Genomic DNA, 16,757 nt, shown 5'->3' on the forward strand with positions numbered 1-16,757 from the left:
AATAATTCTGTTTTGAGTTAATAGTAGTGGTAAAACTATAAAACTATATTTTTGGGGTAGTTAATCATTAAGTCTATCCACTATTGAGAGTATGTTCTCTCTTTAATTACAGCAGCAGTATTCATTTTAGAAGCTTAAATCCTTGTATCAGTAAGTCTTGAATAGATTAGTAAAGATAATGAGATATACAGAAGGGGGCAGTAATGCAACTATTAAGGATGCAAACTGCCATAATACCGCATGAAGAAGAAGGATCAGTAAATCTGTGTTCTACACACTAAATTACATGTTAACCTTTGCATAAGCCTGCATGATCATCAAGGCTAGGGGAAGTGCTACGGTAAGGGCTTTCCACCTATGACATGCCCAAATAGGGATGTCAGAATTAATCTGGTTAATTTTCATTGAGGAGGGACTGGGAGCCATGGTAAATAGTAAATAATGTGGAGTTGTTGTAGGAAGAGGAGTTGGGGATGGGACGACGTGAACATTTCATGGCACCACGTATACATCATTAAAAAAATGCTTAAAACTTTTTTGTCAACCACCTGTCCTGCACCCCAGCATCCATATTCTGGGAGGAAAACATGAGCCAAAAATAGCATATTTATATAGAGAGACAGTGCAAACGAGAGATTGCTAATTTGCTATGGTCACTTCTATTCCAGAGTAGCCTATATCTCAACTGTTCACCGCACGCACACACACACACACACACACACACACACACACACACACACACACACACACACACAGTGTGCCTGCTTGCTTTTCACTTTTACTGGTGCAATCTGACACTAACTGGTGCAATACTTGATTTTAATGTGCTTCTAAACGTATTTATTTATTTCTGTTTGGCACCGCGCCGATATGCACAGCACTAAAATTGATGTAATTTTAAATGGTGCACAGCACACAAATTCCTCTTTTGGGGAAATAAATAATAATAAAAGTTACTAAACTCTCACCGTCTGTGCGTGGCACACACAACACACAACCACACACACACACACACACACACACACACACACACACACACACACACACACACACACACACACACACACACACACACACACACACACACAAAAAAACAGTCTGTCTCTGCCCCCTAATGGCAGACAGTGCATACTGCAGATGACACTAGAACATGATTACAGGATGGAGTGAGCATTAAGCATGGTCCATTTCTGTGCATGCTAGAACAGCTGGACGTTCCTTTCTTAAAAGGTGAGAACTATTGTCCAAACAGTTTAACTGTTCAGGCAGCAGAAGATTTGCCTGCCCTGAACAGAACACTATCTCATAACTAGCTTTCCTCCACTGTCATGTGTGGATATTCTCAATGTGTCATCTGTCCAACTTGTCATACAGAAAACAACAGATTTCGGTTTAAAAAATAGCTGATCTACAAGCTCACAACATGCTTTCTTTTGGCTATTTGTCATATGAGACGTATCCAGAGCTTAAGTGGTTAACATGTCCGAAACAGTGTCTGTGTGCGTGTGCGCGCGTGCGTGCGTAAGCTGCAATAAAGATGCTATGATAGTGATACTGTGCCCGTGGTAATGCTTGTGGCATCAAATAGTTGTCTTGTGGTAATGCTTGTGGCATCAAATAGTTGTCTTGTGGTAATGCTTGTGGCATCAAATAGTTGGCTTGTGGTAATGCTTGTGGCATCAAATAGTATATGGGCATAGAAGGGACGATGTACAGTACAAAAAAAATGAAATTTGGAGATAAAATGTTTCTGCCTGACAGGGACGATATACTAAAATTCAGTTAATGCATATTTAAATATGTTTTTAGTTCTGCAAAAATCTATATTTTCCAAGGCTAAAATTAAATAAAATACAACACTGATCACAACAGAATGCAATATGTCAATTGTGAAATAATTTAATACAATTTGTACGGAAATCACTAGACTCTTCACATCATAGTTTATATTTGGTTCTCTTCTCCAAGATGTTCATATTGGAAAATATATATATAAAAATGCATTATTCAAAAAGTTATTTTCACTTCACTTCAAATTACACTGCAAGAGCAATTGCAGCATTTTCAACAGAATCACAAGTTCAGTCCTTCATATTTTCCGCAATTTGCAATTTGCTACAAAATACAAACATGTATATTTAGAGAGAGAGAGCGAGAGCGAGAGAGAGAAGAGGGGAGGGGTGGGGTGGGGTGTGGTGGTGCAGAAAACTAATTATATTGGGGGTGTTTCTCATAGTCTTGCATGACTGTCAATGTGTGCACAAACCACTTTTACAATTGCACTTGTTAAGTCACTTTAAAGCCTTGGGAGTGATTTGATGTCTGTGTCCTTGTGCTTACAATTTACTTCATGCATCATGTTCCGTTCAGTGGTTCATTTAACTGCACACGGTTCGCTAAAATAATACAACAATGGACTCGCTGCAGCTGCAACCACACTGGATAACCAAGTTGCTTGAATGCACACAGTGAATGCATGTAGCGAATGCATATAGAGTACACTGCATACATGTACAGTACAGGCATACTGTACATGTTTATGTCTACTGTATGTGTAATTGTTTGCTCAAAAACATGCCAAATCTCCCTGGGGTTACAGTACACTACTGTATATGCATGTTTGTTGGTGCCTCAAATGTCATTGTGCACATTAATTGGGGGTGGGGGGGGTTCTTTCAGGCATACGCCTATGTGGAATGCGCCTGGACCGCTAGGCCAGCAGGCGTCCCCGTGCACATTAATTTGTATGTATAGTATGCATGTGTGCTTGTATGCTTGTAGTGCCTCAAATGTCATTGTGCACACTAATGTGTATGTATGCATGTGTGTGTTTATGCATTACTGCATACTGTAGTGTATGTGCATATAGGCTATCCTTGCTAAGCAAATGCCCGAAGAGCATTGGGGCTGAATCATATGACATTAGATAATTAATAATCCAAAACATTATCGACAGATTAATCTGTTAAGAAAATAAACATTGTAGCCAGCAGTGTGCATGTTCTTGTATTCTCTATGCATGCACATAAAGGTGTTTTCTTAAGTTGTTGTGCCTTCTTTGCAGCCACAGAATGGGAAGGTTCCACAGCAGGGCTGTAGCCAGGGTCTCCATAAGATCTTATCCCAAGACATCTGGCTGGGAACGCTCTGCTGCACGTGTGTGTCACCGTGTGTGTGAGCACTGTCGGACACTTGTACGTCTGTCAGAGTGCGTTCGTGACTCACCACGGCTTCGGCCGTCTGCTTGAGGATCTCGGCGAATCGGGGCTCGGTGTGCGAGGTCAACGAGCGGGACTCGGCGGGGTCGTGGAAGAGGTCAAACACCAGCGGGGGGTTGTGGTGAGTAACGTGGTTGCAATTGCACATCTTGGTGTCATAGCAACCGCCTGCTCCAGGGGGATAGAAGTTGGGGGTGAAGAAGTGAACTTTGAAGACGGAGTCACCTGGAGAAAAACATACAATACAAATTCTCATTCAGTATTTCAAAACAAAGAAAAACATAGTGATCTATAAAGATCACTAAGATGTGTGTGTGTGTGTGTGTGTGTGTGTGTGTGTGTGTGTGTGTGCATGCGTGCTTACTCCCTGGTGGGTGCCAGCGCACTGCATTGAGGTGGACGCCACAGTAGTGGAACATGAACTCGTGTTGCGAGCGCTCTGCCTTCCCCTCTAACAGGGGCATCAGATTGTGGCCATCTAGCAGTCTAAGAGAGAGTAAATGAACACACGAGAAACATGAAGACATGTTACGGTCCAGAAAGCTGACCAAAGAAAACAGACATAAGGAGTTGGCGGAGAGAGAAAGAGAGGGAACATTTCTGCGAAAATAGCCAATCTACAAGCGCACAACACGTCACGATGCATTGTGAGCTTGAGATTTGATGTAGAGGGAGAAAACAATCAGTGGTATAAACCCCTGGGGGACTCCGGTCAAGGAAGTACACAGGTTTTCATTGGTTAACATCTCTACCTGTCTGGCTGTGTGTCCTGGGCCAGGTATTTGAGCGTAGGGTACAGATCCATGAGGCTGGTTGGTTCGTCTACAACCCTCCCAGCTGGCAATCTGCCCGGCCAGCGGAAAATGCCAGGCACCCTGATACCACCCTCCCATCCTCCCATTGCTTTCCCACCTGGAGGAGAGAGTGAGACAGAGAGAGTGAGAACAGGGGAGAAGAGAGATGACATACCATAAATATCTCCATTCCTTTCCCGGTGGGAAAAGGATAGGACTGCAAGACATATAGATATACAATCGTATGGGGACTCAGAGAGACCTACACTTCATCGAAGTAATGACGGTTAAAGTAATCAAACTGTCAAAGTATAGTAATAACGATACTTTGCAGCATTAATACAGTAGCCAGCCTTCCCATACCACCAGAGATATAGTTAGTCTCATCTTAATCTGTTTATGTGGATGGCTGGTGTAAAATGTGGATTCCTGGGAAGGCTTATGAATTTTAAACTTTAGATTACATTTTAATAATGCAATTTTTCTTCAGCATGTAGAGGAGAGGTAGACATTGCATTAAATGATTTGCATTAAATTCTCATCACATTCATACCCTCTCCAGGTAAGAAATTAAATACAATTGTGGGGCATTTCATTAGGGCTGGCGTTTGCTATGAATCTAAACAACTTAAAGTATGCCATGGCAACTTAATTGAGCGTTTTACAGTACTATTTATTATTAGGCATTTTATTTGACTAATTTGAGACCCATGGATTTTTCCTGTTATACTGTACCTTTATAAATGCCATTCCAGCCACCATGGGCATTAGCATCTTCAATGTGACCGCCATGATCCGATGTAAAGTACATCAGAGTGTTGTTGGCTAGTCCAAGGGAGTCCACTGTCTCCATCACTTCCCCTGAAAACACAATTAATGTAACTTTAGAGATCAGAATGATAGTTACAGTAACATGACATTTGGAAAGTGAAGCATCACACTCAGAGTGGCAAGAGTTCTTATTTCTCCATTACAGTATGTCTTATAAATAGACAAACGTTACACAGTAACATAACACGAGGCAATACAATTAATATAATGTGAATATGCAAGAATAGGACACTAATGAGGTTTGGAAATGCTAACAATGTGCAATCAATACTGTACCTCACAGTAAACACAGTGTAAAATGTTAATAGAACACGATTGGAGGTAATGTATACCATCGACCATCGATCTAGGAAATCCCCTTCTTCCTCCCTTCTGACCTACAGACACACTATAGTGCCATCGTCTGCCGACAGAAGATGTATCACAATAATAAAGTGCGGTGAGGACAAGTTCAGCGTGAAAGATAAAGTGGAGGTGAAGCACAGCGGAACGGAAAAACCACTCGAAATGATTCAGAGCCATCCATCAACACTGCAGGTATGGCTGACATTGGACTATGCTAACGGTTCAATCTGAAATGCTAAAATGTAATTTCCCTCTGCTGGTTTCTGTGAGGCGGAGGTAAGAAAAACTATTCCGTCTGTGAATGCATTGGTGAGCCAGTGAATAGATTATTTCTCGATGAGGGACAATTACAAAGTCGCCAACAGAAGGGTATGCTTGCCTGTAGCCATTTCCCCCAAACATTTCACAATGTGATGCATGCATGTTTGCTGCACATTGTTAGTGAACCTTTCCCCATATATAATTGATTTATATGTATATAAATAATTTATGGGAACATTTTTCTGTTTAGTGAGGGGCTCAACACAATATTAGCCCCATGCACCATGTAATGGGCTTATGAACAATATTAGTCACACATACCCAGGGCTTATATTATGGCTCATTCGTTTTTACAGTCCCCACTCACCTATGATCCAGTCCACTTCTTCCATGTTGTCGCCATAGCGACCATGGTGGCTTTTGCCAGCAAAGGCAGGGGTGGTGAAGAGGGGTGTGTGGATGTGTGCCAACGAGAGGAAGAGCAAGAAAGGCTGATCCACATTCCTAAAGAGAGAAGAAAAGAGAGGAGGAGAATATGGAATAGAAAGATGAGTGAGTGGACATGAGCCAGTGACACAAAAGCCCAATTACTACAACAGTACGTGTTGCTTGATAATAAATGGGGGTGCTTTGAGGGGTGCTAGCCCCTCCTATGCACAGCTTTGTGTGTATGTGTGTGTGTGTGTGTGTGTGTGTGTGTGTGTGCGTGTGTGTAGCACGGAATGTGATGAATTTTGATTGACTGAGCACGGAATGTGATAATGTATGATGAGATAAGATAAGACCCTCACTTCATTGTGAGGGGCGTGTGATTTTGTAATACTTTTTTGCACAACTGTACTTTAAAGGACAACTTTAGTTTTTTTCAACCAAGGTTCATGTTTTAGGTTGTTATTAGAGAAAGTAAAAGATGTTAATGTGTTAATTTTTTTTCATTTGCTGCTTTCTTTCGTTTTAGGGCTAAATACGTCTTTTTTTTTACAAAATATTATGGCGATTTCTTTTTTTATTATTTACTATAGTCCTACTAGACCCCAAGAAATTACATCTGGCCACAAAAAATCACGAGATTTACTGAATGTGTCAAACTGATATATTGAGCCTATGACACACATTGTGGCTTCCCCCCAGTAGGCTACCTTCACATTCAGTAGATCCTGTGATCTTTTGTGGCCTTTTCTTGAGGTCTAGTAGGACTATAGTAAATAATAAAAAAATAAATCGCCATAATATTTTGTAAAAACCTAAAACATGAACCTTGGTTGAAAAAAACTAAAGTTGTCCTTTAAGGAAGAATTATGTAACTTTACAATTAGCCCTTCGCTAAACGGTAACCCCAGCCCGCCAAAAGCGATTGTCCAATACCAATCCAAATAGTTTATCAACAATCACTAAGGATTGCAAGCTTTCGTCACCTCAATGCTGTCAGTGTTATTTTGCATGGATGTGTTGTTGTCTTTTGCACACATACACAGCTTAAAGGACCACTTAACCACTTTTCAACCTACCTTCATACAAAAAATTCTCATTTAGGAGGGTTGTGGGCAGTTCAGAAACTCGTCCACCAGTGACATCATCGATGAGGAATCCAAAGCTTATAGAAAGTTTTCTATTCCTGAAAAGTTGCAATGCGAAAATGGAAGCCATATTTCTCACGACAATCTCACGATAATGTCACTGGTGGACGAGTTTCTGAACTGCCCACAGCCCTTCTATGAGACACAGTCTGAGTAGAAATTGAACATATCAGTGAGTTGAAAAGTGGTGAAGTGGTCCTTTAACACGACTGACCCACAGAGTTGAAGGCAATAATACTAATCACCGTAGTCTTACTGTGCATTACATGAAAAATACATGAAAACTACATGAAAACTTGTTAAAGTTGATTGAGTTGGATACTGAAATCTAGATACACTACTCTACCTCTTTATAAAGTTTTGTGCCTCTCCCAGCAGCCTCTGGGGCAGACTCTTGACTGTCATTGGTTGTTCAATAACATCCTGGTTCCTCATGATGATGCAGTTCCAGGTGGCTAGGAATCCCAAGGGCACATACCACACAGCCACTGCTACAATACTGACACAGGTGAGGACTGCCAGGAGCCACATGCTGACCTCAAGCAGGCCACAAACGCGCACACAAACCTGGAAAGCCATAACACACACAGACATGCAAAACATACACATATATATATTTTCCCGGATTTGGCTCATTTTATTTTCCGGGAATTTGCGGACCTTTTCCCGGGCTCCCGCAGGAATTCCCGTCAGAAAAAAAACAAAAAAGAAGGAAAAAAAAGTGCCCACCAAAATGCAATTGGTTTAAAACATTTTATTTGAACGAAATATGAACATATAGCCTGCAATAAAATTATTAAATTAAAATATGAATAATGTTATAGGCCTACTATGCTATTCAGAAAACGTGACACTTAAGGAGTTTGCACTAATGTGACTGTCGAAAAATAAACGACCTCACGTCTTTCTTTCACATTAGCTATAGGTCTTTCACCCTTTGAGCAGTGCTGCTGGGTCCCCTTCTCCACTGCAGAGAATGTGATCATCCCGCTTTGTACTTCATGAAAAGTCCGATTGGGTGTTAAAATAGCCAGCACAGCCAGTGCGCAGCACAGCACACTGATGATTAGTGATTATTATATTGAGATGTGTGCCTCACGTTATTGCTGAGTGACGCACACATGCAGGCAAAAGCAAAAAGGGGTTTAGAAGTGACAATGTCCATCACGGGGAAAGGAAACTCCTCGCTCCGTCGGTAAAACCCTCCTTTTAATACTCTATGGGTAACACACACTTCTCACAGAGACTGATTAGGCTACTAATGATTGACAGGTGCAGCAGCTTTGGGAGTGTGCCTGAAGATGTCCAACACAGTTCTGGAGAGTGACTCGGTGCTTGTCCAGCTCAGACAGGAAATTATACGTTCTCCTCAGACATTCATATTTTGCTAAAGTGTATAATAAGCTCTGTATCTGGTTAATTGCGGGAGGATGCAGGATTCGCGGAGTCCCGCTGATTTTATCTTGACCGCCCGTGCCCGCCCGCAGGTATTTAAATACCGCCCGTGCCGCCAACATTTACGTTGAGTCCCGCTGGCTCCCCCGGAAGTTCCAGACCCACAGGAACACAGCCCTGGTGCCGGCCCGGTTCCGGCGAGCCCCCCGTGTCCGAATCGGTTGAGAAATGACAGAGTTACCGTGTGGGGGTCCCTACTGTACTGTACTGTACTGTACTGTACTGTACTGTACTGTACTGTACTGTACTGTACTGTACTGTACTGTACTGTGAAAACCAACCAAACGCTATTTCGTGCTCAGACAGAGAAACCCAGCCAGGGACCCAGGGACACAGCCACGGACCCAGGGACAAACATAGCTGTCTATAGGAGTGGTTGCACAACTCAAAAAAGAAAGAAAAATAAACCTTAGAGAGCGTTTTGCCAAACCCTAATTTTGTTGGTTTGGGGGAGCTTGTAGAAAACCATGTGTCTCTGGGAAGAGGTCGCAACGTGTGCGGCGTGCGCTATTCCTCCCAGTTTCAGCCCCTGCTGAAAGGGTAGCCTACCCCAACCAACCTGTAGGAGTCGCTAATGCAGCGAGAGAGTACAGTACACACTCCCCTGCCAGCCGTGAACATGTGCAATTGTTTTCATTGAAACACCCAGCCAAGTCGGATGTAACGTGGAGCAAATGAAAATCCCAGTCTCCACAGTGGTGGGCAGGAACTTGACCTCTGCTTAGTAATAAGGGTAAGTGTTACTTACCATTCCAATGTACTGTATTACAGTATATATGATTTTGGAAGAATGGGTACAACTACTGTAAGCTACACATACATACCAGTGTGAGCAGTCCCAGTCCCAGCATCATAGAGAACTTTCGGAGTGTTTGCTGGAGGTCTGCCAAGACTTCTGAACCGTTCCCAGGAACGCATTCATTGAAGAGCGTGAAGGGAAGGCCGTAGAAGTAGCTGAAGCCGTGCTGGTTGGGGTGGTGACAATGGTCCCCTCTGTGTTCACAGTTCACACCCAGGTGCCACTTACCTTCCCACGGACAGACAGAAAGACAGGCGGTTGGACAGATAAGATGGGAATGTATGCAGTAAAAACTTTCAAAGAGTAAAATTTTCTCTCTCAATGCAATAACTCTTGTGTGGTTGTTGTTCGTTCAAATAGATAATGATGATAGTAGAGAGAGAGAGTGTGTGTGTGTGTGTGTGTGTGTGTGTGTGTGTGTGTGTGTGTGTGTGTGTGTGTGTGTGAGACACACTTGCAAGTGTCTTACCCACGAGTCCAGTGGTGTATCCTTGCTGTTGAAGCCTCTTAGCGAAGGTGATCTCATTGGGGGGCAGCCCCCCGGAACCTCCCAGAAACAGTAACACCTGCACACGGCCTGCACTGGCCATCCCTTATGCATGCGTGCACGCACGCACGCACGCATGCATGCACGGACACACACAGTCGCAGACAAAACATAAAACCAAATTTAGCCACAAATGTATCACTATCAAGTATAGCCTATTTGTAAGCAAATTATCATACAAATGAATCTATTGCTAATGACTACGTCAGCTTGCTCATGACAAAAACATATGTTGTGTGTGTGTGTGTGCACACTCCTGTACCTGAGCGCAGTGCGTAGCGCCCCGTCATGAAAGCGGCCCTACTGGGGGTACAGAGGGGAGCGGCTGCGATATGCTGACTCAGCTTCACCCCTTCCACTGCCAGCCTGTCTATGTTAGGAGTCCTGAGAAAATGAATGACAGAGAGGTCAAACAGATCAGCAAACAGATCGTTAGCTTTTCATGTCATTGGATATGCATATGCATACGACAGGTGTGTGTGTGTGTGTGTGTGTGTGTGTGTGTGTGTGTGTGTGTGTGTGTGTGTGTGTGTGTGTGAGAGAGTGAGCGAGAGGGGGGAGAGAGAGAGAAGCATGTGAGACAGTGACAAAGTGATGATGGGGACAGAAGCGAAAAAGAGATGATATAGTATAAAGGGCGGCATGATGGATGGGATAAGGATAATAATGAAAAATGAAAGCATGGCAGGTGGGAAGGAGACAGAGAGAAGAGATGATGAAGGGGGGGAGGCACTGAGAGAGGGGTGGGGGGGTATGGAGAAATCCAAAGGATAAAGTAGAAAAGCACGTTTTAGTTTTAGGTGTAGGGCAGAAGCAAACAATTACATGGAAACGCCTGAGGATGAGCCCCTATATAGGCTTGAAACGTCACCCTACGGTGGTGTAGCCCGGTCCCAGGCTTACTTATCTGCGAAAAGAAAAGCCTGGTCACAACGTAAGGCAGAGAAGCTATCGGCAGATGTATCCTCCGGAACATTCGTCAAATGTATTTCCCCCGGATACGATATTTTCCCGACAAATCACAACACTTGTTTCATTCGCGGAGAATGTAAACTGATTTGTAAAGCATCAACATCATTTCCCTGGGCAATACTTCCGCTAAAATCCTGCAACTTCCACTGATAGTCTTTTCAGCGTAGGTCTTGCCCAGGGTGACGGTGGTGAAACAAAGGCAAACCTTTCATCAGAAAGCATAACAGCAAAGTAAGTGAACGATAAAGGTAATCGGGACAAATGAAAGCTAGATTGGAGTAGTTCTAAGAGAAGTTGCATCATAAAAACACTGATACGTTGGTTGGGGGTTACCTGATGGTGTCATTGCCGTAGCAACCTACGTCGCCGATGCCCAGGTCGTCCACCATCATCAGGACAAAATTGGGCCTCCTCTCTTCCTCTGCCGCAGTGATGTCGTGTCCTGATATCAGCAGTGGGGATAACAGGAGAAGGGCCAACGGGAGGGACCTAAAGGTTAGAGTTCACAAAAATAACATCACCAATCCAATGCCTGTTCATGAGCCTAATAGATCTCATGAATAGATTAATACTATATATAACCAACAGTAACTAACTGTAAGTCTCAGAGACTCTCCATAGTACTCTTTTTGATTTATTTATTTATTTATTTTTTACTTACATTTTTTATCCCACAATTTTGTAACCCAGTTTTCTTTTCACCCAGTGCCAATTATCTAATGTAATCCTGGGCGCTACACTTCCTCTGCCAACCTGGGGGGGCAGTGGACTGACCTCATGCCTCCTTCTATGCATGAGGAGTCCAAGCTGCTTCTTTTCACCTGACAGGGGGGAATTTCCCCGGCCGGACGTAGCGCGTGGAAGGGACACGTTATTCCGACCAGTTCCTTTCCCCTCCATCAGGCTCCCCGGCTGGCCAGGGGGAGGTAGTTTTAGAGACCAGGATTACTGCATGTTTTTGTGAGGGTATCTACCCTAGGGGACACGGGGAGAACATGCAAACTCCACACAGAAAGGCCCTTTCGCCAACCCCCGCCTCGGGTATGGGCACTGATGACGCAGAGGGAACACGCCGCCAGTGCCCACAGCGTCCCCAGCGGGAATCGAACCCAGAACCTTCTAGCTGTGAGGCGACAGCACTACCAACTGTGCCACCGTGCCCCTGATTTATTTATTTATATATTGATAGGTTCAAGTGAAGACAGACAGGAAAGAGAGAGAAAGACAGGGAGAGACATGCACAGGACTCGAACACGCTGTCAGGCCAGGGCCTACTATAATATGGCATGCGCCTGGACCGCTAGGCCAGCAGGTGCCCCAGACTGTCCATACTGTAGACCCTGGTGTCATGTTAACCCTCTAACACCCGCATTAATTTCTACTTGCAAAAAATAGATTTCAACCTTACTACTACTTTGTACTACTAGGACTAAGACTAAAAAAGATGTTAAAAAAAATAAAAATAAAAAGTTTGATGAAACATTTATAATTATATAATAATATAATAAATTAATAATTTACATTTTGGGGATATCTTTCACAATAACGAATAAAACATTAGACGGCACCTAGAAGTGAGGCCTGGCTTCCCACGTATCTACAGCCTTCAATATATTTGCAGCGAATTTACATTGACGACAGCTGGGATCTCCATAAATGGGCATTGTCTGCACGCGCACACACATTCATTTAACAACTAGCAATGTTTCTTAACTTTCGTCCCATCTTGGTCTTCTTCAGGTTAAAAGAATTAACAGTATGTCATCCCCTTACAGTATATGCTAAAGCCTACAAACTGGTTATGAGCCCCACCTGGTGGTCAGGGACGGTACCATGCATTACACATAGCTGAGCCATGTCCATCCTGGCTCGTTTCTTGTAGCCTGGATAATAAACCAGACGCGAATCAGCTGTGATTTGAGTCTGGCTTATTAGCCAGGCTACGTTTCTTGTACGAAACAAAATTATTACTTAAAAGACGTATTTATATCAGCCAGATGATGTTGTCATTTACTGCACTTTTAAAAAGAAAACTAAACAAAGTTAACACACATTACAAGTCCATAGACTTGGCTGCCACATGGCATCATTTCGGAATATGTTTTTCTCTTCATGTATCACTGTGTAAATAGTGTAGTTTGCTAGCTGATGGCCAACAAGAACTATATGCATACATCCCAGAGGAACTGTGCCTGGAGTCATGGGATGGCAATGCCAACCAGGTGGACTCCGCAACCACTACCACCACCAACTGAGCTGCTCAGGACTCAACTTCAAGGAGAACAGGTATAAATAACGTTTAGTAACCTGTTCTTTAGGCAATCTTTTTGAATTAATAAACTAGTTTATATTATCGATTACAATTATATTTCTCTTCCCTAGGATATGACCGGAATAACCTCACCAGAGAAACCGGTATGTGCTTACACAAGTTAGGCATACCAAAAGTTATTGCATTCGAAATAATAATAATAACCAGTAAAGACGCCCTGAGGGCGAGAAGTGACCTCGCCCCAAAGGGCAAGGTTGCGTGCACGCATATGCCTGGGTGACGGCAGACTGCTGGGCGAGCGCTGGTGCTTTGGCATGGGGGGTCAGATCAACATATAAAATGAATTCTGTACTGGCCGTATATGGAGCGTGTCTTGAGTGTACAGGGTTTGATGAGGTCAGATCAATATATGGAATGTCAGAACAGGAAGGACGGGTGGAGAAGGATCAACATATGGAATGTCAGAACAGGTCAGCTCCATATATGGAGATCTAAGGGTTTGAAGGTCAGATGTAGATTTGCTGGCCGGCTCCGTATGCAGATGGTGATGATCCAGTCTTCTCCATGTATGGTTATCCAGGGTTAGATGAGGTCAGTGTTGTGATCTTCATTCATGGAGATGGCCATATATGGTGGCATGACGTGTCACGAGGCATGACCATATATGTAGGTGTGACTAACGGGAGATGCAGGTTTTCATAGTAAATGTGCCCTATGGTCGCAATGAAATTTAAAAAAAGCTATGTAAAAGAGACATTATATTTTGTAATAATTTCAACACTGCAATGATGAGAAAGAATGGCATGTTCTTTATATTTTAATAACACAGCAGCACTGAGCACCCTATAATACAAATATTTCACAACATAATGGTAATAAATAATATATAAAGAACAAGACAATTGTAAACAGAACAATTTTGTAGAGCATACATTTGGCCTGGACTGGTTTGTTTTGAAGTAGCCTAATCAAACATGTAGGTAAGTTATAAATGTTAGTATAGATTTTCCTAACCATTTGTAAAGAACTCCTTGCCTTCCACATGTCTCCTCCTGTGTCTCAATGTGACAGCTGTCCAACTCGTCATCATACAGTGTCTGTTAATATAGCTATAAACTCCCTCATGGATCACACAAGGAAAGTACTAAATAGTACAGTATTAACATTGTTACATTTAAACATGCATGTTCATGTGTTCATATGTGAGTCTCAGCTTTTGTCAGATGTGATAACGATTTCTGCATTTGTACAGAGAGAAAAACATTGATAAACTGTATGTAAATCAAAACTTTGGAAAACAAGTATAGGCTTGCATCAAGATTCAAGACTAACTATTTTAGTCTGACTTACTTTCGTAGATAAATGTCAAAATCAATCAAATACATCAATGATTATCTTGATCCAATTAAGAGCCAATAAGGTTATTAGACAAAATGCAATTTTAATCACTCATCAAGTTCATATAGCTACTACAATTCCCAGCAATTGTTTTAACCAGATATTGACCAGAGTGAAAATAGCTCAGAAAAAAATGCGCATGGTTCTCTTCTCTCCCTCTACTATGCGCCGTTAGACACTCCTCACTGACTGGCACGCACGCACAAGCACGAGCGCGCGCATCACCTGATTGAGTGAGTGAGCAGAAAACTTTCCATGCGCGTGCATGTAAAAAAAGAAAGCATGTTGTGTTTATTAGCATAGAAGTGACTAGTGACTGTGTGAGTCAGGTTGTTTGCATTTTCAACATTATGGTAGCAGCACGAGCATTTCATGGCCAAAGTCTGATCACAATCAAGACAGTCAAGACAGTAAAATCACTGCACAATAATACTCTGTACAACTAAAGTCAATACATTATTTCCCTATTTGTGATTTGTGAATCATAATAGAAAAGCAACATGATTCAGATTCTGTAAACCTGCAGTGCCACACTGCCACATCGACTCACCTCTGCCACCTCATGACTGCAGTAACAGTTACAGTAAAGCGATCCATAAAGAGCTGAGAAATATTATAGTTCCACAGCTGCTTCCACTTCCCTGCATTTCGCGCAACGGTGTAAATTGCAGACCTAAAAGCTCACAACGCGTAGCATCCTCGGTGCACGGTGAGCTTGTAGGCCTGCTATTTTCAGTGTGCGACACCGTCCTGCGACGGGCTTTTCTTCTTCTTGGCATCGGTTGGCATCCTGTTGGCACATTGTTGCATTACCGCCACCTTCTGTGTGGAAAGCATGGTGACGAGAGGTTACTTCTGTTCTGAGTAGGTTCAAGGCTATGGTTCAAGGTCCAGCTGGTCCTTTATTGTTACATCTTGTGCTTGTACCATAGAGTAATAAAAGGAGGGCTTGTACTTATCTTTTTGTTGGGCTTCCTTCAGACAACAATAACAGCATAGATTATTATTATTATTATTAATAATAATAATAATAATAATAATAATAATAATAATAACAATGGGCAGTGGGGAAGAGAGAGAGAAAAAAATTGGTTTTTATAAAAGTATATATACCAAAACAAAAGCAATAGGTCAGCGTATGTGCATGGCTGCCGTGGTGGCATACATACACCATCAGCATTTGTAGCTGCCACAGTAGCTGTACAAGTAGGCCTCTAACAGTTTAGGTAGAAACAAAACAGTCAAATGTATTATGGTGCAAAGAAAGATGACCTAGTGTAACTCGGAGCACTTTTTAAATGTCACTTATCTCAGCTCCTCACCTTTTCCCTTTGGTAATGGTACGTTATACCATACCACACAATAAAAAATAATAACATGTTCCTACAGACTCCTCTTCCAGCTGGCAATGGTCACATGGCCCTGCAGGTGTTTCACAATTAAATGAAGTGTTTAGGATGCGCATGCCCAGCTCCCTCTTGCTTTCAATAATAGACCTGTATATTCTCATATTTTCTTTTCTTTATGTGTTTTCAATGGTGCTTGGCTGATCAGTTGCTGAAAATGTGCTCAGCATTACCTATAAAAGAGAGAAGTCCCTCTAAAACCATATGACTGAAGTATGAATGCATGAATGCAAGCGTATGCAAATGATTAATGCACAAGTTAACTATATTTTACAATTATTATTCAATAGCATTAATAAACTTGTCACGGCATGTTTTTGCCCATGGCAGTAAAACAACAACAGAACAAAATGTGACATTTAATAAAATGTTCTGTGATTCACTCGTTATGAGTCATCTAACCCCCACCCCACACAGATCTAGACAGCTGATGAGTTTCAGCCAATTGAACTAATTATATGAGAACCAAATCACATTCCGCAGTGAGTCATCATCAGGTGATGCTACAATCTGGTCTGGTTTTAATTAATTACGGCGTTTGCACTTTGTTAGTGAGAGTGGAATGAAAGTGAAAGTTTGCGGTGTATGGACATAGGCTGTACATGCATGCATGCGTGTGTGTGTATGTGTGAAGATTTTCTGGACAGGTTCTCACACATTTTTACCTGTGAAGCCCCAGGTCTTGTTTTATGAACCTGTCACCATTCATCACTCCCACACAAACCAATGTGTTTATATGCATCGCCACATCCAAACAACAAATACCTATCATAGTGCACAATTCAGGGCATGTCTTATGATGCATTAGTCACAGCTATGGTTTTTTATTTTTATTTTACGGTCATAACATTTCAACCAACCTATTGGTGTGTAACATGAAGT

General features: G+C 42.4%; 1 protein-coding gene across 1 annotated transcript; it reads right to left on the reverse strand.

Annotated features, from left to right (window-relative positions):
- Positions 1 to 2,269: 2,269 nt before the first annotated feature.
- arsh (arylsulfatase H) lies at positions 2,270 to 15,134 on the reverse strand. The gene is made up of 11 exons (XM_083776531.1): positions 15,020 to 15,134; positions 11,133 to 11,288; positions 10,090 to 10,211; positions 9,750 to 9,872; positions 9,306 to 9,508; positions 7,373 to 7,593; positions 5,817 to 5,953; positions 4,748 to 4,873; positions 3,971 to 4,130; positions 3,583 to 3,704; positions 2,270 to 3,443 (listed from the first exon to the last, which is right to left on the reverse strand). The coding sequence occupies exons 1-11, from the start codon at positions 15,064 to 15,066 to the stop codon at positions 3,040 to 3,042; spliced, it is 1,821 nt and encodes a 606-aa protein (XP_083632657.1). The 5' UTR covers positions 15,067 to 15,134; the 3' UTR covers positions 2,270 to 3,039.
- Positions 15,135 to 16,757: the final 1,623 nt, after the last annotated feature.

Source organism: Protomyctophum parallelum, assembly GCF_964188405.1.
Source record: "Protomyctophum parallelum genome assembly, chromosome: 11".
NCBI classification, from domain to species: Eukaryota; Metazoa; Chordata; class Actinopteri; order Myctophiformes; family Myctophidae; genus Protomyctophum; species Protomyctophum parallelum.